Source organism: Yarrowia lipolytica, chromosome 1B (assembly GCF_001761485.1).
Source record: "Yarrowia lipolytica chromosome 1B, complete sequence".
In the NCBI taxonomy this organism is placed as follows: domain Eukaryota; kingdom Fungi; phylum Ascomycota; class Dipodascomycetes; order Dipodascales; genus Yarrowia; species Yarrowia lipolytica.
Genome location: NC_090771.1, coordinates 2362176 through 2383907, shown reverse-complemented (window position 1 = coordinate 2383907; position 21732 = coordinate 2362176). Strand labels below are relative to the sequence as shown.

The 21732-nt window shown below is 49.2% G+C and overlaps 9 protein-coding genes across 9 annotated transcripts; 3 read left to right on the top strand and 6 right to left on the bottom strand.

Moving 5' to 3' along the window:
* Positions 1–505: 505 nt before the first annotated feature.
* On the top strand, positions 506–1774 carry YALI1_B23834g (uncharacterized protein; the record flags this gene model as incomplete). Its single annotated transcript, XM_501053.3, has 1 exon — positions 506–1774. The coding sequence occupies one exon, from the start codon at positions 506–508 to the stop codon at positions 1772–1774; it is 1269 nt and encodes a 422-aa protein (XP_501053.1).
* Positions 1775–3322: 1548 nt separating this feature from the next.
* YALI1_B23798g (uncharacterized protein) lies at positions 3323–4135 on the bottom strand (the record flags this gene model as incomplete). The annotated part of the gene is made up of 1 exon (XM_501052.4): positions 3323–4135. One exon carries the CDS (start codon positions 4133–4135, stop codon positions 3323–3325), a length of 813 nt encoding a protein of 270 aa, XP_501052.3.
* A 343-nt stretch (positions 4136–4478) lies between these two features.
* YALI1_B23794g (uncharacterized protein) lies at positions 4479–5873 on the top strand (the record flags this gene model as incomplete). Its single annotated transcript, XM_501051.4, has 1 exon — positions 4479–5873. The coding sequence occupies one exon, from the start codon at positions 4479–4481 to the stop codon at positions 5871–5873; it is 1395 nt and encodes a 464-aa protein (XP_501051.4).
* Positions 5874–6146: 273 nt separating this feature from the next.
* YALI1_B23771g (uncharacterized protein) lies at positions 6147–6835 on the bottom strand (the record flags this gene model as incomplete). Its single annotated transcript, XM_068282117.1, has 2 exons — positions 6147–6325; positions 6793–6835. 2 exons carry the CDS (start codon positions 6833–6835, stop codon positions 6147–6149), a joined length of 222 nt encoding a protein of 73 aa, XP_068138218.1.
* Positions 6836–8955: 2120 nt separating this feature from the next.
* Positions 8956–9949, top strand: YALI1_B23744g (uncharacterized protein; the record flags this gene model as incomplete). Its single annotated transcript, XM_068282116.1, has 2 exons — positions 8956–9413; positions 9460–9949. The coding sequence occupies 2 exons, from the start codon at positions 8956–8958 to the stop codon at positions 9947–9949; spliced, it is 948 nt and encodes a 315-aa protein (XP_068138217.1).
* A 540-nt stretch (positions 9950–10489) lies between these two features.
* YALI1_B23729g (uncharacterized protein) lies at positions 10490–10966 on the bottom strand (the record flags this gene model as incomplete). Its single annotated transcript, XM_068282115.1, has 1 exon — positions 10490–10966. The coding sequence occupies one exon, from the start codon at positions 10964–10966 to the stop codon at positions 10490–10492; it is 477 nt and encodes a 158-aa protein (XP_068138216.1).
* A 524-nt stretch (positions 10967–11490) lies between these two features.
* On the bottom strand, positions 11491–13041 carry YALI1_B23708g (uncharacterized protein; the record flags this gene model as incomplete). The annotated part of the gene is made up of 1 exon (XM_501050.4): positions 11491–13041. One exon carries the CDS (start codon positions 13039–13041, stop codon positions 11491–11493), a length of 1551 nt encoding a protein of 516 aa, XP_501050.3.
* A 2652-nt stretch (positions 13042–15693) lies between these two features.
* On the bottom strand, positions 15694–16209 carry YALI1_B23677g (uncharacterized protein; the record flags this gene model as incomplete). The annotated part of the gene is made up of 1 exon (XM_068282114.1): positions 15694–16209. The coding sequence occupies one exon, from the start codon at positions 16207–16209 to the stop codon at positions 15694–15696; it is 516 nt and encodes a 171-aa protein (XP_068138215.1).
* Positions 16210–20221: 4012 nt separating this feature from the next.
* On the bottom strand, positions 20222–21658 carry YALI1_B23622g (uncharacterized protein; the record flags this gene model as incomplete). Its single annotated transcript, XM_501049.3, has 1 exon — positions 20222–21658. One exon carries the CDS (start codon positions 21656–21658, stop codon positions 20222–20224), a length of 1437 nt encoding a protein of 478 aa, XP_501049.1.
* Between the last annotated feature and the right edge of the window lie 74 nt (positions 21659–21732).

Below are 21732 nucleotides of genomic sequence, written 5' to 3'. Positions count from 1 at the left end.
AGCTTCCTAAACTGTATGTAGCCCGATCCAGTGAGCCTGTGGAGGTCTGGAGAGCCGGTGGCTGGATGTGTGTTGGAAGAGGCATGGATTACTGGTTTGGGACACGTGATCTTCGGATTTGCACTCCTCCAAGTCCTGTTTGGCCCCACATTTGAAACGTCAATGCAACCTACCTACATACAGTATCGTTCAACTTACATGTACCTTGGGCAGGAACAATACAAGGGGTTTATTGGGGGGATTGTAGAATGACTAGGGGGAGAGATTTTCGGGGTTTAAAAGTTGGAGAATGTCCAGAAAAGGCCCACAAATCCATTGTCGCTTTCGGATCAGAAATCCGTCCACTCCTCGACCCACCGTCGTCTCCATTTCCACGGCGTCCGCCCACATGAGCCTGCATGAACACGTCGCACTAACTTAGCTGTGTATGGAATAGTTAAAGTGCAGTGTACGCGTCAACTCCCCTTTTTCTCCACACCACAGACACCACACAACAACACACAACATGTCGCTTATCCAACTCCAATGCGGAGCACAAACATACGACTGGGGCAAGCTCGGATCCAGCTCGGCCGTGGCGCGGTTTGCCGCCAAGTCGGACCCTTCTCTCACCATTTCGGAGGAGACGCCGTACGCGGAGCTGTGGATGGGCACCCATCCTTCGGTGCCGTCCAAGGTGCTGGGCGACACAAACAGCACGACTCTGCGTCAGTTGATTTCTGCGTCACCCGACAAGCTGCTGACTCCCGCCGTGGAGCACAAGTTTGGCCCCGAGCTGCCGTTTCTGTTCAAGGTGCTGTCGATCCGAAAAGCCCTGAGTATCCAGGCCCATCCCGACAAGGAGCTCGGAGCCCAGCTGCACGCGTCCGACCCCGCCCACTATCCCGACGCCAACCACAAGCCCGAAATGGCTATTGCTCTTACCGACTTTGAGGGTTTCTGTGGCTTCCGACCTCTGTCTGAGATTGAGCACTTTCTCGAGACCGTGCCCGAGTTCCGGGAGCTTGTGGGCGACGAGTCTGCGAAGCAGTTTGCTTCCGAGCGATCTGCCGACCCCAAGAAGGCTCTCCAGGCTCTGTTTGGCCGTCTGATGCGGTCTTCAGACGACCTCGTGGCCTCCAAGGCCGCTGATCTCGTCAAGCGAGCCGAGTCTGAGGGCCCCAAGTTCGCAGGTGGCGCTCCCATTGGCGGCACCGATCTCGCCAACCTGCTGGTGCGACTCAACGGCCAGTTCCCCAACGACATTGGCCTCTTCTGCGGCGGCCTGATGCTCAACTTTGTGCGTCTCAACAAGGGTGAGGCCATGTTCCTGCGGGCCAAGGACCCTCACGCCTACATTTCTGGCGACATCATTGAGTGCATGGCTGCTTCGGATAATGTGGTTCGAGCAGGCTTCACCCCCAAATTCAAGGACGTGGACAACCTCGTGGACATGCTCACCTACTCCACTGCCCCCGTGTCCGAGCAGAAGATGGTGGCTCAGTCGTTTCCCCGGGCCCATGGCGCTACGGCTAAGCTGTTTGACCCCCCGATCAACGAGTTTTCCGTGCTGGAGAGCGTTGTGCCCTCAGGAGAGACCCAAACTGTGGACGGAATCGAGGGTCCCTCTGTGGTGATAATTTCGCAGGGTGCAGGCGAGATCACCGTGGCTGGCGAGTCCAAGAAGCTTGAGGAGGGCTACGTCTTCTTCATTGGCCCCAACGAGAAGGTCGAGGTCAAGAGCAGTGGGAAGGAGGACTTGACTCTGTATAGAGCTTTCTGTGAGGTCAACTAAGATGTGGGCTGAACCGCAACTGAAGTTGGGCTGACTGGTTGGATCATGTATTCCACCAGAACAGTGAGCTGGACACTAACACTCTACATATATAGTATAGCTAGTAATAGATGGGATTTGGATTAGAGGAATGTATAGGTACAGCGTACACTGTTATGACGCCAGGTAGTGTATGTACATGTGTAGAAATACTTGTAGTACACACCAATGGCATAACTAGTTGACTTTTTATCCATGTTTAATGACTGCTTCCATATTCCCGTTTCAGGTTTGGTTGGCACGATTCACGCGATTCGCGTTTTCTACGCGTCTTAGTATCTCTGTACGTGTATCATCTACTACGATGCTACAACAGAAGAGATCAAGCAAGAGGATGAAGGCGTGACTGAGGAAAGTCTAGAGAGAGAGGGTAGAAGATAATTGGTGAGATAGAAGACGGTGTCAAAAAGGTTGGATGTTGCTGTCTTGCTCTGATTCAAGAGTTCGAGAACGCCTTCAGGAGAACGCCTTCTAGTCTGCAAATCGGTTCGAGAACATATATTTCACACGGATGATTACATTCCCCTTGGAAAGCAGCTTGCCTAGAACCAAGCTTGTGTGTAATGTTCAGATAATCGAATATTGACGCTTCTACAGATATGTCTGCCGAGATCACAGCCTATCTTCTCCGAGTGAGATCCAAGTACCATCAGTGCGAGTCTACACTTGAATCGAACGAAGGGGCTAAACGGCAATGTCAGCTTAGACTGTCTGTGCCATTGTTAGTATGAGACGTCTGTCAGGAGGGAATTGGACTTCGTCCAGCTGGAGGATCTTGAGATCAAGTCCATAAGCACCCCAGCGTACTGTACCAGGTTCGACAATTTTGAAGTGGATAGAGCAGACGCGTAAATCTGATAACTTATCGTTTGATATCTGGAGATGTAAATGAAGGACGGCATGATGTTGCAGCTATAGTACAGACTCGTACTCTCATTCCCTGTTGGCCAGCTACTGGCGTCAGGTGGATAAAAGCACCGACATATAACGATCTTGAGGTCTACCGGCGTATCACGATCAAAGGGATGAACAGGAGCGGCTGAAAATTTCAACCAAACACGAGCCCAGCATCTTTCTAACAAGCCATTTCCACCCACAGGCTGTTCGGGTGGTAGATGTTGTAGACAAAAGGGAACGGAGAGCTTGGATGGCTAAAAATGAAACATTTAAACGATTTTATCGTATGGCTTACTACATCAGTTTGTCTATTTCTTAGTCTGTCAATAACAAATGCCACCATACCAGTTCCTACTGTACATATAATGTCGGCCAGACTTCACGGTACAGAACATCTATACATACTGTATGAAGTTACAAGTCGGTATAGATATGATAAGAGCATGTGTAGATAAGACAAGTTTGTTACCATCTACCTGTACTACCCTCTGTAGCGACCTTGGAGCCTCTAATAACCCCCATTCCTACTCGACTTAACCCTTCATCCCAAATCATCTCAATATGTTAACCATCTATAAATTTTGTTACTAGCACTGTACCGTATTTACAACTTTACTGATTTCGCTTGTTGCCCTGTTTCCACTTTTTGATTCGTCGCTTGAGATCGCCCCGGCTCTGCTGGTAGATGTTGAGCTCCTTGTCCCAGAACATGCCGTCGATATCGTCTCCATGCTTGTTGATGAGCTGCTCGATCCACGACTGCTCTCGGTCGGACTGAACGTGGGGGTTAGATGCAGCCCGCTTTGCTCGCTCCTGCAAAATCTTGATGGTCTCGGTCTCCTCCTCCTCAGGCTTGTCTTCAAACCCCGTCCATTCCTCCTCGTCCTCCTCATCACTGCCAGTCTGGTGATCCTTGCCGTAGATGACCTCCACGACCTCTCCCTTGTCGTCTCGCACAATAAACGCCTCGCCAGCACCCAGCTTGGGGATCTTTCGCTCGTTGACCACCAGGTTGCTCTTCTCCAGCTCCTCCTGCTCCTGCTGCTCCATCAGGTCCCGCAGCTCCTGGTCATGTGGATTCTTGCCTTGCTGAATTGTGAGCCGCAGAGACTTCTCTCTCAAATCCTCCTCCAGACCCCGGATCTTTCGGGAGCCGGTCTTGGTGGCAAGACCGAGCTTTTTGTAGTTCTGAGCCATGGACAGATTCTTGTCCCACCGCTGTCGAATAATGTCGGATCCCGTCACGACGATCCGCTTGTGGTTGTCCTTGTCTTTCCGGGTCACCTTGGTGATAGATGACCGGTTCATCTTTCGTCTTCGCACTCCAGAAGGCATTTTTGCTTGCTGTGTATGTTGTAGTGTGTGGTAGAGATAGATTGGACCTTGAACCTTTCTGCATAGAAATATTTTTTTAAGCTTCCCCATGTACTCTGCATGTACAACCCGAATCTTATCTCCTAGACGAGGAGGCAGATATCAAGAGGTAATAGCCTCTATAATAAAAATCAGATGCTCTCATTGTGGTATTGGAATCTGTGGTTCCATTTCAACACCTTTTCTGTCAGAATCTGGCCACTTTACAAAATAAACCCTAATTCTGCTACTCCTTCAAACCCCAACAACTTCCTGAATATTTTTCTAAATCCAAATCGGAGCTCATATCCATTCTCCCCTCACTCGTACCTTTCGTTTCGTACCAATATCGCCCATCTTGAAACTTGCACCCCAGTCATCGTGTTTTTGAAAAAATAAATTTTCACTACTCCACATGAACATCGCCAAAATGACGTTTGAGGTTGCCAAAACAGTCGCTAGTGGCTCCGCCGCACGAACAGCTACGCTCAACCTTTCCAACGGCAATTCTATTGCTACTCCAGCTTTCATCACCACTTCTAGCCGGGGTTGTGTGCCCAACCTGACCCCCGACAATGTCAATGTGGACAAGCATGTGCCTGGAGCCGTGGCGGTGGGACTTGAAGACTTTGTGGAGCGTCCCCAGGCCCCGTTGCTTCTGAAAGATGTCGGAGATGAGCCCTCCCGAACCCGTTTTTCACTCCCTGAGGAAGTCAACATCTTCCTGCAAACCCGACGACCTTCCAACGTGCTTCCCAACAAGCCCAATGGCCGAAACATGCTGTCCATGTACTCGTCTGTTGGTGTGGTTGACATTGATATTGACCAGTTTCCTCTCATGGCCAACGCTGTTGCTCCTGAAGTGTTTGTAGCTCCGGCCGATGCATCTGGTCTCAGTCCCTCGGGAGCCTGTCCTGGATCCAATAAGGTCAAGAAGATGGTGATGCGGTCTCAGCGGTGGCTGGAAAAGTGCGTGGCCGACGTCAAGGTCCCTATTTACGCCTCGATTCTGCCTACTCTTCCCGTTTTGCACCAGAAGGAGTATCTTAAGACAGTGGTAGAGAACCAGGATAAGATCAACGGTCTGGTATTCCACACTCGAGCCGAGCACTCTGAGTACCCCGATCAGACCATTGATCTCAGTCGATTCGACTCCACCCGAAAACCCACAGATGCCGCTGCTGCCGAAAGTGCAGCTCGTAAGGCTGCCGCTCAGGGACCCACTGACGGTAATGGAAACCCTCTGGATGTCAAGACTGAGCATCTGACGGGCCCCAAGCCTGTTTTGGACGAGCTCAAGAACCTCGGAATGGGCAAGACGATGCCTCTCTACCACTCTGGACAGTGTGACACTCCCCAGCAGATGCTTCTGCTCATCCAGCAGGGCTTTGATCTGCTGAGCGGATATTCTGTCGAGACCTTTTCGGACGCTGGAGTCGCTCTTGATTTCACCTTTCCTGCCACTCCGGGTGCTGTGTTTGGACACAATCTGTGGGACCCCAAGTTCAAGAACGACTTTTCTCCTCTGGCCGACTCCAACCAGGCCCTCAGTGCACCACATCACCGAGCATACTTGTACCATCTGTTGGACGCGCACGAGATGTTGGGTCACGTGATTCTCGAACAGCATAACCTCGAGATTTACAATCGGTTCCTGGCTGGAGTAAGACGGAGCATTGAGGCCGGCACGTTTGACGCCGATGTCAAGGATTTTTTTGAGGTCTACGGAGATTCAAAGCTGGTGTTGAAGCTGGTTGAGATGGGAGAAAAGTTGCAAGGTAGCCATGGAGCTGATAAGGATCGATTCTGAACGAAGCAGTACGCTTCTGGGCAGAGTGGAGGCTTCCGAATCAAGTGTATCTTCCGGCTCGGACAAGCAAAAAGGACAGATGAAGAGTCGCGGGAATATATAGACGTCTGACAACTGAATCTCAGACGGTGTGTATGTATTCATATGTATTTTTAAGCATTGGTGTAGTATTCGTATTCATACTGGAGACCTATTCAGTCCATTTGCTTGCTCCTGTGTATTACATGCGGACGACCTCATTTCATCTCATACATCTCATTAAATAAGTTACATTTAGGCAATGACCTGACCACCGTTGACCTTCTTGCCGGTCTTGGCGATGGTGGCGAGAACGTCGTCGTAGGAGACGGCGTCGTCTGTCTTGACGAGCACAGACTGCTTCTCAAGGTCGATGTCGACAGAGGTGACACCCTCCTTCTTCTGAAGGACTCGGTTCACAGCGTTGGAGCATCCTGAGTTAGCCAAGAATGGGTTGACTGAGTACAAGTAGTAGACTGGCAGGTCATAGTGGCGTCAGACCAGTAAGATCAATCACCAGTACCAGAACTTTTTTGAAAACAGCATTAAGGGCGTGGTCATGAGCCGTGATGAAGTGCAACCACGTAATCAAATCCACAGGGAATAGATTCATGGACATGAACAGCATTGATCCCGAAGTTTTCGGTTGATTCGGTGGTCGAGCATCATGATTCCTGATCTGTCTTAACACTCATTGAGCAAAAACAGGACTGATAACAGCATTATGACATGGACATTATCACCGAACTTCATACCATGACCCATCTCCATCTTTTGAGAGCTTCTTCGTCATCGTCGTCGTCATCAACTGCTAACTTCCACCACTACCAACTCCACCACTACCAACTCCACTACTACCAACTCCACCACTACCAACTCCACCACCTCCAATCCTACTCACCGGAACAGGACATGGCAACGTCGTACTTGTATTCGTGGGCCATTTTGTGATTGTGTGTTGACAAAGTTGGTGGGACAAGTTGAGATCGACTCTCTGTTAATATAGTCTGCAGCGAAAAGAGCTCAGCGGAATTTAACCTTGGGGAGGACATGACGCTGCATAGACGAGCATTTTTGGTGGAGTGATTTCACGTGACACCAACAGAGCCGTGCTGGAAATACTTGGTCGAGTGGGCATATAATCATGTCTCGTGAGCTATTTAGTTGCGTAAGAACCCGAAATTGTGACATCTCCTACTTTTACTGCAGATCTGATAAATGTCAGTCCAATCTCCTGGGCATTGGCCGAAGATACTGCAACTCTAGGTGCCACAAGTCTGAAATGAAAGTCTGAAATGAAAGGCTGAAAGTCTTGGAGCCAAGCGACAAGTGGTGGTGGAGAGCGACTCGTGGGGCACGGAAGCCTTGTTTGAATGACAGGGCTGACGGTATATTTCACTACAAACCGGGTCTTTCAACAAACAACTTTAGTCTGGCAACTAGAAATCCACGTGGGAGACCCAAACCTCCTCGTCCAACCGCATAAACAGCTCATGAGAGCCGCAGCAAGTGTTTCGGGTGGCACAGGTTGTACTGAGGATAGTTACATCAAATTACCGTTGATGGATACGGTACGGCACGAGTACGGTACTACAAGTAGTAGTATGGTACATGTTGTAGCCAACTCAGGGAGTAACTCAGAGGCAGTATGTATTGTAGTAGACTACATACTGTACATGACTCGTAGAGTCAGCTAAGCAGGAGTCGACTCAGCAAGGCTCGGTAAGACTACTGTAAGTCAGCTCAATTCTAGCCATGGAAGTCCGAGGAGGCTCTGTGTACGAAACTGAGACTGTTCTATGTCGTGATCGTAGATGAGCGGGGAGTATTTACAGTATATATATAACGTCGCACTTGAATAGTATATACAGTAGTACTGTAGTATGTACTGTACATTCGAGTATGTACTGTACATTCGAGTATGTACTTGAATGGTATAGTATAATACTTGAAGGTACAGTATATACCGTACATATTGTACTTAAATGGTACTCGTACAGATTGTGCTAGTAGATTGTCTCTCAGAACAGGTAGCTATAGTATGTACACCACCTACTTACATACTCGTACATACGTACAGTAGCTGATGATATCTGTAGATCTTCCAGTTTTGACAGTTTCAACAGTTTGACAACCTCAAAAGAACCTCCACGATAAGCCGTATTTGAAACTTTGGAACGCAATCTAAGATATCGGACTTCTCCTGTCAGACCATCTCAGCCGCCCACAGGTGCATGAGGAGATGAGGTCAGAGGAGAGGACTGTCGTTTGTTTCGGTGAACGATGACCGCGATCTGTGTGAAGATGAGCTTTGTGTAATGATCATGAGCTCTCTGATATTGATAGTTGTCAGTTTTCAGGGCTCTGTCACTGGCAGCTTTCATCGTGTTCTGACCATCATCAGTGTATGCCACTGCTGTAAAACCCATTCCTTGAACCCCTCACGCAGTCTCCACTGTCTTCAGATTACGAGTGTACGCGCGTCTAGACCAGCTCATTATCATACTTACCTGGTCATACGCCCTCCTTGCTCCTCGTGTATGCAAGTCCAGGTGGTTGTTTTTTGTTGTTTTTTTATTGTTTTTTTATTTTTTGTTTGTCTTTCTTTCTTACTTTCTTTCTTCTTTCTTTATTGTTGCGGTCCAGACTGCGGGTGCCGGAATCGAACCCGGGTTGCTTGTTTTTTGGTGGGGTGACCGAAAGGGAAGGGCGCCATGAAAAGCGCAAAAAACGAGAAGTGGAGCCTTTGAGAACTACAAGTACTGTACATACTGCGAGACTGGGTAGACGACAACGGCCAATTCCAGAATATGAAAATCAGCAGGTGCCGGATGTTGAGGGTGTGGTCGAGGACATCGAAGGTCTGGTGGAGGATGTCGCGGTCGAGAAGCTGTCGAGGAGCTTGTGGGAGCTGATCAAGGAGTTGATCAGAACTGATTCCTGACTGAGTTCGCTCAAGCCTTCCCATCTCGGCAGACGACGTCCTCTTCGTCGTGCTTGACGCATAGATGACCACGTATTGCTCAAACGCCGTACAGACTGGACGCCGACAGAATGCCACAGAATGCCACAGAATGTACCGTATCACGGAGGCAGTCACCTTAGCCGCTCCAATATCGTTCTATATCGTCGTCGCTCACTTGCTCTTGCATGTCCGAGGGCTGTCATTCTGCTGTCAAAGCACTGGTCTTGGTCCAAATCTCCCGCCATGGTTCGTTTTGGCAGCCATAGACCGGACTTATACGGAAGCGTCGGTCTAATCACGTCTATTGAAAGGCGCTATAATTCCGAGATCCAGCAGACGCCACTCGGATACCAGCTCTCTGAACGTCGAGGTCGCCACAGTGCGAGTCTCGACAATTGCACACATCCTTCATCGGAGTTGGGACAAGCACCATCTTCGTATCATCACAACCCAACCCATCACTTCTGTTCATCTCTCTCTCTCTCTCTCTCTCTCTCTCTCTCTCTCTCTCTCTCTCTCTCTCTCTCGTTCTCTTTCTCTCTCCTGTCAGTCTTTGTGTATTTAGCACCGCACCAAAACGACACTTGTCTTTGTCAGGACTAGCACGCTACTAACTGACGGCGCTAGCAGCAGGTATTTGTCCGACATCCATTCGGCTAGCTCTCCATTTTGTGCAAAGACTGCCGAAACGAAAAACCGAGCGGCGAAAAGAAAAAAGGGCCAAATCAACCAAGTGGGTCCCCCCACCTCCGCCGCCCCTACAGGTTGCTGCCAAACGGGGCTGTGCCAAATGGAGAAGGGGCCGGCGGCGGGTTGCCTTCAAACACAAAGCCGGGCAAGCTGGCCGTCTGGCAAACCCGACACACGCCGGCGACCAATATCCCACGCTCTCTTCCGAAACATCTACATCTCATCACCGTTGCAAACTCACTCCAGCCGGTACTCTAAACCAAAACTTTTTGCTCATCAAGAATTTCAGAGTTGGAGCCAAATTAAAAAGAGTGTAATTATGGTTATCCAGGCAACGGGGGACCGAAAGGGCCATATTGGGGCCTCGTTCGAAGACGTAAATGAGGTATTTGTGGGAATCTAAAGATATTTACTTATTCCCGTCAGTCCCATTGTTGCCGTGTCAAAATTTCAGCGCAATCGAACCATCCAAACCCACTTTGGGAGCAATTGTACACATTACACCTTCTGACAAAAATACTCCATGAACTATTTACTCCCAAAAACAAGAACAAAACACGAACACTATGACAACAAAACACGAAAAAACAGTCACAAGTGGCACGTGAGGTTGGTCTTTTTCGTCTCACGTGATGGCCACAAAAACACTGGTCGCTTTGCAGTCTCCCTTTGGCTCCCTCTGCTCCAGAGCTCATCTCTCTCCACGACTTGTCTGAACTCTGCCCTGAAACTCAACTCTATGAAATTCAAACTATATGCCAGTCCAACTGTATTCCCAACTGTATGCCAACTATAACTGTTTAGTTTGATTAGCTTAGGTTTGGAAGGTGATACGGGGACCCATATTGCCGGAGGTACAGGATAAAATGACGGATTCTGAGTTGATAAAATGATTCAGCAGACGTGTTTGTATCCAGATACTCATTTTTACACGTCCAATCCCTCAATTGCGCCAAAAAACTCGGGCCAAAACCAACCCCGTAGCAAAACTAACATCTGCATCACAACAACGAAACTCCAACCGAAAATAAGTTGGAGTTTTTTTCCAATGTGGGGAGCGGTCTGACTTAGAGCTTAGACAAGACATACAAGAGGTAGATTGGATCAGAGTGCGGTGTCGACGGTGGTAGCAGGTCCTGTCGACACCGGTGTGCTTTTTGCCATGTACTTTGACATGCTGCATACGAGTTTCGTACTGAGCTGACCTTGGGTGTGGAAGTCCAATAAGTGGAAATGGTGCTCCAATGTCGAAAAAAGGCGTCTTTACGGGAAATTTGAACTTCACGGGAGAATTGGAGCAAGAGATATTGTTAGCCAGCAGCCACTTCGATTCCAACTTGAACAATGATTGTATCAAGTTCAAGATTGTGTAACAGAGACGAGAATTCAGGATGATAGTAACATCAGTATCGGATGTCATAGATCTCCCATAGATGGATCGCCAATCTTGGACATTGTTATATTGTATGTGCTGTAGTTGTCTATATCACTCCGCATCACTCAACGTCACTCAACGTCGCTCTACGCTCTATACTACCCGTCTATCATCTTATGACCAAAAGCGCCCAAAAACATCAAAAAATAACATCAAAAAAAAAACATCTGAACAACCCCTGAACTCCAGAGATTCCGCCATCTGGAAACTGGCACATTTCACATTCAAGACCATGGTGTCTTGTTACACCACTCGTGACAAACCCCCTTCTGAATACTCCGGTTGGTTCTACAAATACTCTCTACCGCCTACATCTACGCTACACTCAGTTGTCAAAAACACCATCCGTTACTAATACAATCTATAATAAAAAAAGCCGGCATTGACCCAGCACTCGTTACTCCACCGCAGTGGTTTTCGCTCTTTGAGCATGTGCAAAGCACGGACTCAGCAACGCTAGAAACGCGAAGAAACGCGAGGAAACGCTCCGAGACACGCTACTCAACCACTTACCACGAAGGGTTGCTGTAGTTGCCGCCGTAGCCTCTCTGGCCAGCGGCAAGAGGGCCGTGAGGAGCAGGCGCCTGTGTGGGGGTGGAGCCCGCGGGAGTGGAGCTCTGGGAAGCACCGCCCTCGGGCAGCTTTCGGGGGTCCATGGCCGAGTAGTTGGAGGGAGCTCCACTGCTGTACTCACCACCGAGAGGAGGTAGCGAGGGAGAAGCACCCTGGCCAGCACCGCCCTGGGAAGACTGGGCGTGTGCGGAGGAGGCACCATTGGCGGCTCCCTGCTCGGGGTGACCAGGGGCTCCCTGGTTGTAGTAGTAGCCGTGATGGGGCTGCTCAGCACCGCCAGCGGAGGCGTGGGCGGCTCCGGCGGCTCCTCCTGCGGCACCAGTGGGGGCGTTGGAGCCCGAGATACCGGGAAGAGCGGTGGTGAAGGGTCGGTAGCCGCTCACGTAGCCACGCTGGTCACCAGAGGCGGCGGCAGGGTCGTAGTCGGCGGGGTAACTCTGGGGGTACTGTCCAGGGGCCGATTGCGAGCCCTGGGGGTGCGAAGGGTATCCCTGGGGTCGGCCAATGGGAGGGGGCATCTGTGGCTGGAACTGCTGGTTGTAGTAGGAGCCCTGGCCATAGTAGGGGCATCTGCTGGGGCTGGGGGGGAGCAAAAAGGGGTGTTGGAGGCGGTGGTGGCGCCAGCTCCGGAGTTGGAAGCGGCCACACCGGCAGCTCCTCCGGCTCCAGGACGCTCCTCCGGCGTACATGCCTCCGTTGTGGGAGTAAGACTGGCCGGGGGTGGTGTTGAGAGAGTCCGGGGGGATTCGGAAGTTTTGTCGCTTGATGAGCTCCTCGGTGATGGGCAGTTCTCGAATGCCCTCCGTCTCGGAGGGGGTCATGAACTTGCCGTTGAGCACATCGTCGGGCTTGTAGTAGGAGACCATGTGGTGGTGGATTCCGGACACGACAATGGAGATGGTCTTTTTGATGAGACCGTTCTCCTTGAAGCCGTACGAGTCGACGAGCGAGCCGACCAGAGATCGCTCCGACGAGGGGCTGGGGCCTGTGGACGCTCCTCCTGCGGGGGCGCCGGAGCCGTCATAGTTGTAGTCGTTGTAGCCGCCGGCGTTTGTGTTCTGTCCGGGGTAGGGGTTGTAACGGGTCTGTCCGGGGGCTCCAGGGGCTCCAGCGCCTCCGGCAGCTCCTCCATTGCCGCCTCGGGCTCCTCCGGGCGACGGCAGGGTGGGGCTGGAGTCTTCAATCTTGGTTTTTTTGGCGGCCCGTTTCTTCTCGCCAGGTCCAAACGGCTTTTCCAGCTGTCGGTAGACAAGAAAGTTGCCGAGAATTCGCGACGGCGACCACGAGATTCCGTCGGTCCATCGCTTGATGCCAGCGCCTTGCTCGGAGAAGATGAAAACAGCTCCGGACTTGATGATGCCGGCTCGCTCTCTGTCGTGCGGTCGTCGCGACACTGGCATGAGCAGGCCGTTGATGGTGGCCTGGAACAGCAGCAGGGCGTCGTGGATGGTGCCCACGTAGCCGTTGAAGGTGGGTTGGATGGACATTGTGTGTCTGAGGAGAAGGGTTCGAGAGGGTTGTGTTCTGGTACGGTGTGTTCAATCGAAGTGGACTCGCGCTCTCGGGTTTGAGTTTATGGGTCACGCTGGGTTTAAGTATGGTGGATAAAGGGTTTGGGTAAGGTTAGAGTTTTGGAGGAATGAAAGTGTGTTCGGAGGGGCGAGTCTGGTGGGGGGGTTTGGGGGCAAAAGGTATGGCATAAAATGACACAGAAGTGGTCAGCCCAACGCGGCCTGCAAAATGCGACTTATTTTGTGGCTGTGGAGATAGTATTCCACCTGCTACAGGCCCGTCTGGCCGGCGATGAACCCAATATTGCGCACTTAAAACCGTGCAACTCAAACCGCAAACTGACTTCAAAAAGTGGCAAAATCCGCAAAGTTCAAACATACAAAGCCCGCACGCTAGACGCACCCAAAAGATGCATCAAGATGCATGCGTGCAGACAAGGAGAGTCTGACAAATGGTTAGAGTGGAAAAATGGGTGGTGCAACAAGGTGGACCAAAGAGACGGGGCAGAAAAAAACACCAGACGAGTTGACGACGACGCAAAAAAATAGAAACTGAGATTATGACAACAAAATCGGTGCAGCAGTCATTTTGTTCGCGTCGCTCGGCTACACAAAATTCCCCCTCGATTTTCCCGTTTGTAAATCCCGCAAAGAATGACAAACTCGGAAGACAGAAGCAAACCAGCGACCCTTTGTTGTCAGGTGGCAGCTTAGACCAACTGGCAGGGGCGGCTGGACGAAATGAAAAGTGAGCAAGTGGTGAGTACTCAGTAGTGAATGGGTGGTGATTGATGGTGAGTAAGTCGAGAAGACTGCGAGCGAGTGGTGACCCAGCCAATAATCTCTTTGGCCAGTTTTTTGGTTCCAATCTTTGTTTCATATACAATATAGTAGTTGTACGATTATCTCCCACCTCACCCTGAGTTGAACACTGTGACCCTGTCCAGTTCACCAGTTCAACTCATAACCTCACCGGAAACCGCAGAGACCAGACTATCAACAAGCACAAATTGACAATTCCCCAAACTCGGACATTTTCACACCCTCTTGAGTCCTCTCGGACCCCTCACACCCTCCTCACACCCACCCATCCCCCCGAAACCACCTCAACGCTCACATTCACACCAAATCCACCATTTTCGGCCCTCCGCGAAATATCCAGTACAAACCCAATCTCCAAAATCAACCACCCTCCAAACCACACGCCCTCAAAGTTGCTCATCTACCTCGCTCGTACAGGTTAGTTCTAACCTCCGCCAAAATCAAAAATTAAAATCAAACACAAAAAAAAATTCAAATTCAAAACCAAATTCAAAATATAAAATAAAATCAAACAAAAACCACAATCAAAATCAAAATCAAATATACTTGGATAACGACTTGTACCGTCTCATCTTCACACTCGGTTATAAAGAGCTTGAGTTTATTTTAACAGCGATTTTTTGCCAAAAACAAATGCAAAAATAATTGCGAAAAATACACAAATTTTTGAACATTCACAATAAAAACGAAGTCACATGACCACAGAAATAAAAATGACAAGAAAATACAGAAACTTCTCATAAAAAAAAGACAGACTTTTGTATATTTTCCTTCCACTTCCCAAACCAATACCCTAGCCCTAATTCTCGTTAGGGAAACCCCTAGCCCTATTTTATTTGCCCCCATACTGTACCCAGAATGCCCAAACTACCACCAAAACAATGCCCCAGTTTTTCTCATTCCATTAATATCCCCAAATCCATTCAATATCCACTTTTTACCACCCAAATCAACATCTATACCTTCAGCTATCACACCCCTAGCCCTATTTCAAAACGAAAAACTAAATCGGATTTTTTGGATTTTGGGGGAAATATCCCAGTTCCGCCCTAACCCTGGCAAAACTAACCGAAAGGGAAAAAAAAGTAAAAGTTGGAGAAAAATCTTAACCCTGTTTTCATTGGCCACTGATAACAACCCTTCAAGCGTGACACATACATACAAGCCACTTTTTTCGGCCGAATTTTTTTGAAAGGAATTTTTTTTGCTCTCCAAAAAAATACAACAAGTCGCCTAAAAAAACCCTTCCATATGCTCACATGATCACAGGAATATTCCCTGTCACGTGAAAACCAAATCCACTTAGACTCGTGTCGAATAATTAAGCTGGGTTTAAACTGAAAAATAAATTTCCATTTGGCACATGCGAGATTGGGTTCGGTCACGTGATGTTGGTGGAGCGTGGGAGTGGGTGGCTGGATGGGAGTGGGTGGTTAGGGGGTCACGTGGGTGGCTGGGTAGTCACCTGCTGTTTTCGGAATTGTAATGTGATTTGTGGATCTGGAGATATGGCTACTGTTGGGCTTGAATGGGCGATACTTGACATGTGAGTGAGACAGTTGGTGTGGAGGCTAATTGGGGTGTTGGGAGTATAAGGAGGGTATTTCTGGCTGATTGGTCACGTGTTTGGAATGGAGGGAGAAGGCAGGCGTTATTGCCTTGCGTCTGAGTGTGTGTATGGATTAGATTGGATCTGAGTTGATATAACTGTTTCTGAGATCGAGAGGAATCCGGTGATGTGTCGTTTGCGGTGTTTTGGCCAACCAAGCCTGCTACACATACTCCATTATGCATGTAAAATGGATGTTACATGTGGAACCTAAGCAAGTTGTTCATGTGGAACCTAAGAAGAGTATCGTCACGTGACATGGTGGCTCCAACCAGTTCATTCTGACCAATCGCGCGTGATGGATTGATTCCAACTGTCCCCTTCTCCCTACCTCCTCTCGTCATCATTCTATGGCTACATTCCCTCGACCCCCCCCCCCCACATACACGTGACAGAACCCCACAAGCCGTCTCTGGCCAACCTAGACGTTCTTTAGAACCACTATCTAGCATTTCAAACTCAAACAAAAGGCTGAGGTAATTAATTCGCTGCCTAGAGCGAGTCAAAGCGGGTGTAGCTCGCCGAGCGTATTTTAGCGAGTTGATGAGCTTGTATGTTTGAATCCACGTGATTGGTGAGGTGTTTCCCTGGGAGTGTAACGGCCAAGTGAATACGATAAAAAGTACACAGTTGGACTCCCCTCGGTGAGAGGAACCAAATGGTATAATTTGTGTTTCAATTGGGCCAATATTCATCATCATAGCTACTCCCATATCTCTCAATTAACTCAGAGGTCAGAAACTTACCCGCAGACAATGATTTTGCGATTTGTGGAGAAAGAAATATCACCTTTTGCATGATTGACTGAGATTGGATATGATAGATGGGCCCACCGTGGTACTGGTCCCTGAATTCACGGCCACTGTACTTATTATACTGGTATTGGTACGAGTACTGGTGCTGGTACTGGTAACAGCACTCGCACTGGTAGTCGCGCTCGCAGTCTCGAGACAAGGACCAACAGCTCTGACTGCCCAAGGTTGTTGCCAATGTGTTTATTTTGCCCACAAACCCTGCCGATCGCAAAGTGAGTTGGGGTCGTATTCGATCCGGGCGCGGAATCTGGACGGGTCCAACTGCTCTTGAGCTGACAGAACCCGACCTGGGGTCTGGTTAGCGCACCGTCGAAGCTCCCCTGCATCGGACGATGGAGTTATCGGATCTATAGCCCCAATCTCTTCGGGATCCGGTCTAAAAAGCCACTAGATAGCTTTCAATTTGCCTTTGCGCGCCGGATGGAACGTTACCTGCAACCATGGAAAACAGGAGCCCTACAAGGACGGTCTGAGCCGTGTCTGAGAACAGGCTGGGCGCTGAAAGGTGGGATTTCGGGTAATTAGAGGCCACCGAAAACAAACAGTGTGCTCTTTTCTCCGAAAAAACTGCCTCCTCGTCGACCTGGTCACCCATCTAAATCTACCCCTCAATCCTCCGACCAAGTCTTGTCTCTGCTCGCTCACTTACATAAGGAACCCAAATGGGGCAGGTGGGGTACCTGTAATCGTCGGTAATTGGGTTGCACTAATTACTTTTGCCCGAGCTGTTTGTGTAACTGCAAAGCCATTTTTCTGCCGTTCATTTTTGTGAACCCTGTCGCCGGGCCAAACGCAAACCCAGTCTGACTTTGGGCTGCGACTGAGTGTTATTTGTGTCGGTCCCCAAAAGACGGGGATCCGGGAGATTGCGCTGGAAATTTGTTTGGGAGCTCTCGTCGACGTTTACTTTTGATTTCCGAAATCTGAGGGCAATCGGACTATTCCCATCACGGTTTGCACACCCCATTCCGCCAAGTGCCCAGTTATACCTCAAACCTACAAGCCCAATCCTGAGGGGTTTAAAAGTACATGGGGTAGTGCGGCTTTTGTTGCGAAGGGAGTGTGGAATGGTCCCATGTGCTTACGGCGTATTTAGGGCGGATTTCCAGCGTCTCATTGGCGTGGATATACGGCAGAGACAAGATGTTCCTGACTAAAAAAGAACAAAAAGAGAGCAACGCCTTATCATAGATGATTGAACGGGGGGAGAACCAAAGGTCATGGTCGACTCTGGAACTGCTTCTCTCAACGTTCAAGTCGCGCGAACTTATTCCCTTATTGCCACTTTGTGCGCCAAGTCTTCCATACACACTCTGTATAAGCTTACAGTAGGACAGACAAGATCTATGGCCGGAGAATAGGTTGAGTAGGGTACAACTACAAGGTGAGCAAGGTGTGCGAGGTGTATACAAGGTGTACAAGAAGGTGGCAGTCTTGTTGAGCATTGGATTCGTCTTGCTTGTTCTCCATCTGGAGGTGTTACCGGGCTCCCTGTCGATCTGTTCAATGTGGGCATTTGTCACGATCCGCGGACGCCACGGACCTGGGGACTAGACCAGTGGATTGCGGACACCCGCAAACCCCCAGAAATCAACTGCTGGGGCTTCTTCTCCGTTCCCTTTTCTCATTTTCAAGCCCAGCATGAACTCTGTTGACGAAGCAACATAGCCCAGATATGCAAGCGGTTTAAGTTGCGGTTAGGGCGGCCAGTAGATACTCGGGTCCAGCGCACCGAGCTGGTCCGGAATGGAGGCGGCTGGGGCGTTTGCCGGCAGGGTTTCCAGCTCTTTAATGTCGTTTGGGCGGCTTCCAGATGTAGTAATACTCGTCGCGCTTGTATGCGGTCATTAGCTCCTGCAATACTAGTCTAAAAAACACGAGATTTGACAGGTGTGATCCCATGCCCTCTTGCACACTTTGTCGGACTTCAACTTTGCGAAAAACAGCGTTTCGCTAAGCCCTGGTGCCGCATGCTTAAAGGTGGGCGGGTTTTACGGTGGAGGCAATATTGGCCCGGAATGAAGACATGTGCGCGACCCTGGAGAATACGAGTACAGGGGACATGTTTGTGGAGACGCAGGGAGGGTGCTGATAAGCGAGGACAACCCACAGCTTGACCAGAGCGTGCCCAACAGGCCCCGATGAAAAGCCCTTCATACAAACCTCCGAACAAATCATAACCTACGACCGGGCATTATCTAATACTGTTTGCATGTGTACAGACAACCCTATCTTTGTATGTCACTGTCAACGAGCTTCCAAGGAGTTGTAGAGGAAGTCTATCGTGAGAAGCGGCTGACAAGAAGACGGGTGGAGGGGAGCCGGGAGTTTGTGGGGGATTTGTGTGACAAAAGAAGAAGTTGAGAAGACATAAATTCTCTCTGAAACACCAGGAATCCATTCATATACTCAGCTTGTCTGTCCCAGCTCCACGAAGGGAATTGTAGACAGCTCCCCTACTCCGCCTCTATAAGCATTTACTTAAGAACGTTAAGTAAAAGTTAACTTATGGTGAGCTTATCCAAGTAAGTTGGAGGGTTGTTGTCAACAAAGACTCCAGGGTCCAATTCTAATCCTTCACAGCAGAATTTGCGGCGTCATGGTCTGAATTTGCACTGACGTGTGTCGAGTAGTCTGACTTGGAACTGGAGAGAGGTAGTAGACCTGTAGTTAGCACCGTTAACACAGTGACAGTTATGTGTTCCACCAGAAGCGGATGCTACAAGAAGTCGTACAGTACGAGTACCTTCCCCCGACGTCTCTTTTCGATGCCAGAATCAACCTGTCAAAGTTGCAACTGTCTAGTTCAAGTATAGATAGTTTTCTATTAGAAATATCAATCTCAGAACAACTCTTGCAATGGGGTATTTCTTCTGCAGATTTTTGCTGGAATGGATAGAACCGACTAAGGAGATCACATTGGCTGTCTCTATCACCTTCCAAGTCATCTCTATCTGACATTGGACGACAAGCGATGCAGTAGGTAGTGTACAATTCAACAGGAAAGTAGTTAGTGACTCCAATTGACCCAAAATTACAAGAATGTTCTCCAAAGTAGATCCGTTATACCCAGAATCGTCTTCTGATCAGTTTTATATACCGTCAGAACCCACAAGTTGTTTAAATCTTGCTCAATTGATGATTCTTTCTAGGTAGCACAGCTGATGTATATACTGACTAATCACTCAGATTGAGTTGAAATATCCACCAATTATGACGAGTATGGCACGAGTGTACAAGTATGTACCGATAAAATTACTGTACCAATGCAACTACCAACGAGTGCTTGTCTCCAACAAACATTCTGACACCATCTCTGGTCCATGGCTGCTCACCGTTGGACAAAAACAAATTCTGCCGCTTCTAGACAACGAAGATTCGGTCCGAAATCTTCTCCTCAGAAGAGACACCCGAATTCAGATTTCAGCTGTCTGTCTCGATGCCAAATTCTACTGTTGATAACCTCGCTCATGGGGTAAACCTTTTCAGACCACCGCCGATATAGGTATCAAGGGAGGAGCTTGCGATGAGCCGCTCCAGACGGTAGTATTCTTGAGTCTGTAGCGTTGCTTATCGCATGGATAATTACAAAACCGTTGGGTTGTGAATTAGTCTATAGTCGTGATATCAGACAGATGGAGAAAATTAAAGAAAAATAAATAAAAGAAAAATAAATAAATAACTAAACTAATAGAAATTACCTACTTGTATTTGTTTCACCAATGCAATCTCCTTTCAAAAATGTTCAATAAATAAATACTTTCTATATCGACAAATGCAAACACCAGACATACGAAGTCTGCGAAAGACCAGGGCAAGACCAGGGCAAGACCAAGGCAAGACCAGGGCAAAACCAGGGCAAGACCAGGGCAAGACCAGGGTAAGACTAGGGCACGACAAACGACCATAATCACAACTCTCTCCTCAAACCACCATTGTGCTCACTGCGCCACGTGCGCTGCTCCTTCACTGTCTTCACTCTATAGTTGAAGTCGCCAAACCGCTGCTCCCGTGCATCATAGTAAAGATCATCGTCATCATACAACTCCTGCTCAGACACAGGCTCAACAATGTGGGTGGCGAGATCGGTGGCGCCGTAGTCACGTGCCTTAGAAGAGTCGTCCTCGTTTCGCCACTGGTCGAACGAGTCGTCGATTTCGGCGATCGACGCAATCTGAAGCAGCTGATCTGAAGCAGCGACATGCGACTGCTGACCCGCAAGCAGCCCGCTGTGTTCTGTGGCGTCACGTGACGACGACGACGAGTCGCCGCTGCCCTCGTGGTCATCGCGTGACTCGTCCGACAGCCAGTATTTACCTCTTCCTCCATCCGTGTATCTGAGGCCACTCATGATCTTTCTGACTCGACTGTCTGCATCTGGGTGGTCCACAATGACACTTTCCACACTGTCAAAGTTCCTGTAGGTGTACCCTTTTCCCCAGAAGGTGCTCTTGAAGTCATACATGAGGTCTCCGATCCCCAGCACGTCTCTGAGAGCCAGCCAGACAGGTAATCGGGCAAATCCACAGTCTCTTTGGCAGTATTCGTCGTGAGGAAAAGCCCACATGTGCAAAAGAGCAAAGGGAGTCATTTCCAGACACATGAACCAGTCCTGGAGGGGTGCGGAGGACTCCGGCTGAATAATGCCCATCAACTGAGCCAGTGCCAACACCACCCCTTGCCAGTATGAGAAGAAGATGATGAGTTTGATGCACAGAAACTTGGGCCAGGGATTGTAGGGTTGCAGATCTGTATGGAGACACATCCAGAAGATTCCCAAGGCGTACAGACTGAGTGAGACACTAACGTTATAGACAATACCGATCCATGTGTATCCACTAGTCAGGCTGATTTCCCCTTGTTTGTAGACTCCCAGAATCTTGCAGATAAAGATGGCCACAGAAATCACTGGTTTGATCCACACGTACTGCAGTACCGCTCGTTTGACGGTCAGAAATTCGTGAGGGTCGGAAATGTTGACCTTTCCAAACAGAGTGTGGAGAGGAGCTCGTCCCTGGGTGGTGAAAATGATGTTTCGTTCGCCGCCGAGCAGATTGGTAAGCAGCGAAAAGAAGGTGTAGAGGGTGAAGGCTTCGTAGATTTCTTTGAGAGCTGATAGCACAATGTTGAAGCGGGCCAGAGGTCTGGAAATCTGGTCCTGGGTCTCCAGAAGAGACAGCCATGACGAGAGCGCAAATAGAGGAACCAGAAACAGAATCCGAATCACCAACCGCTGGTCAGCGGGACGGGTGTATGTGTAGAGTTGTAGGAGAATGGATATTGTCGAGATGAAAATGGCGATAAACGTCGACCATGTCGCCACGTTGATGAGATATTGCGGTAACATTGCGTCACTAGTGTTATGTCACTGTTGTTGTGAGTCCGCTGGATGGGTTGCTGTGATGACTAATACCGTGTTGT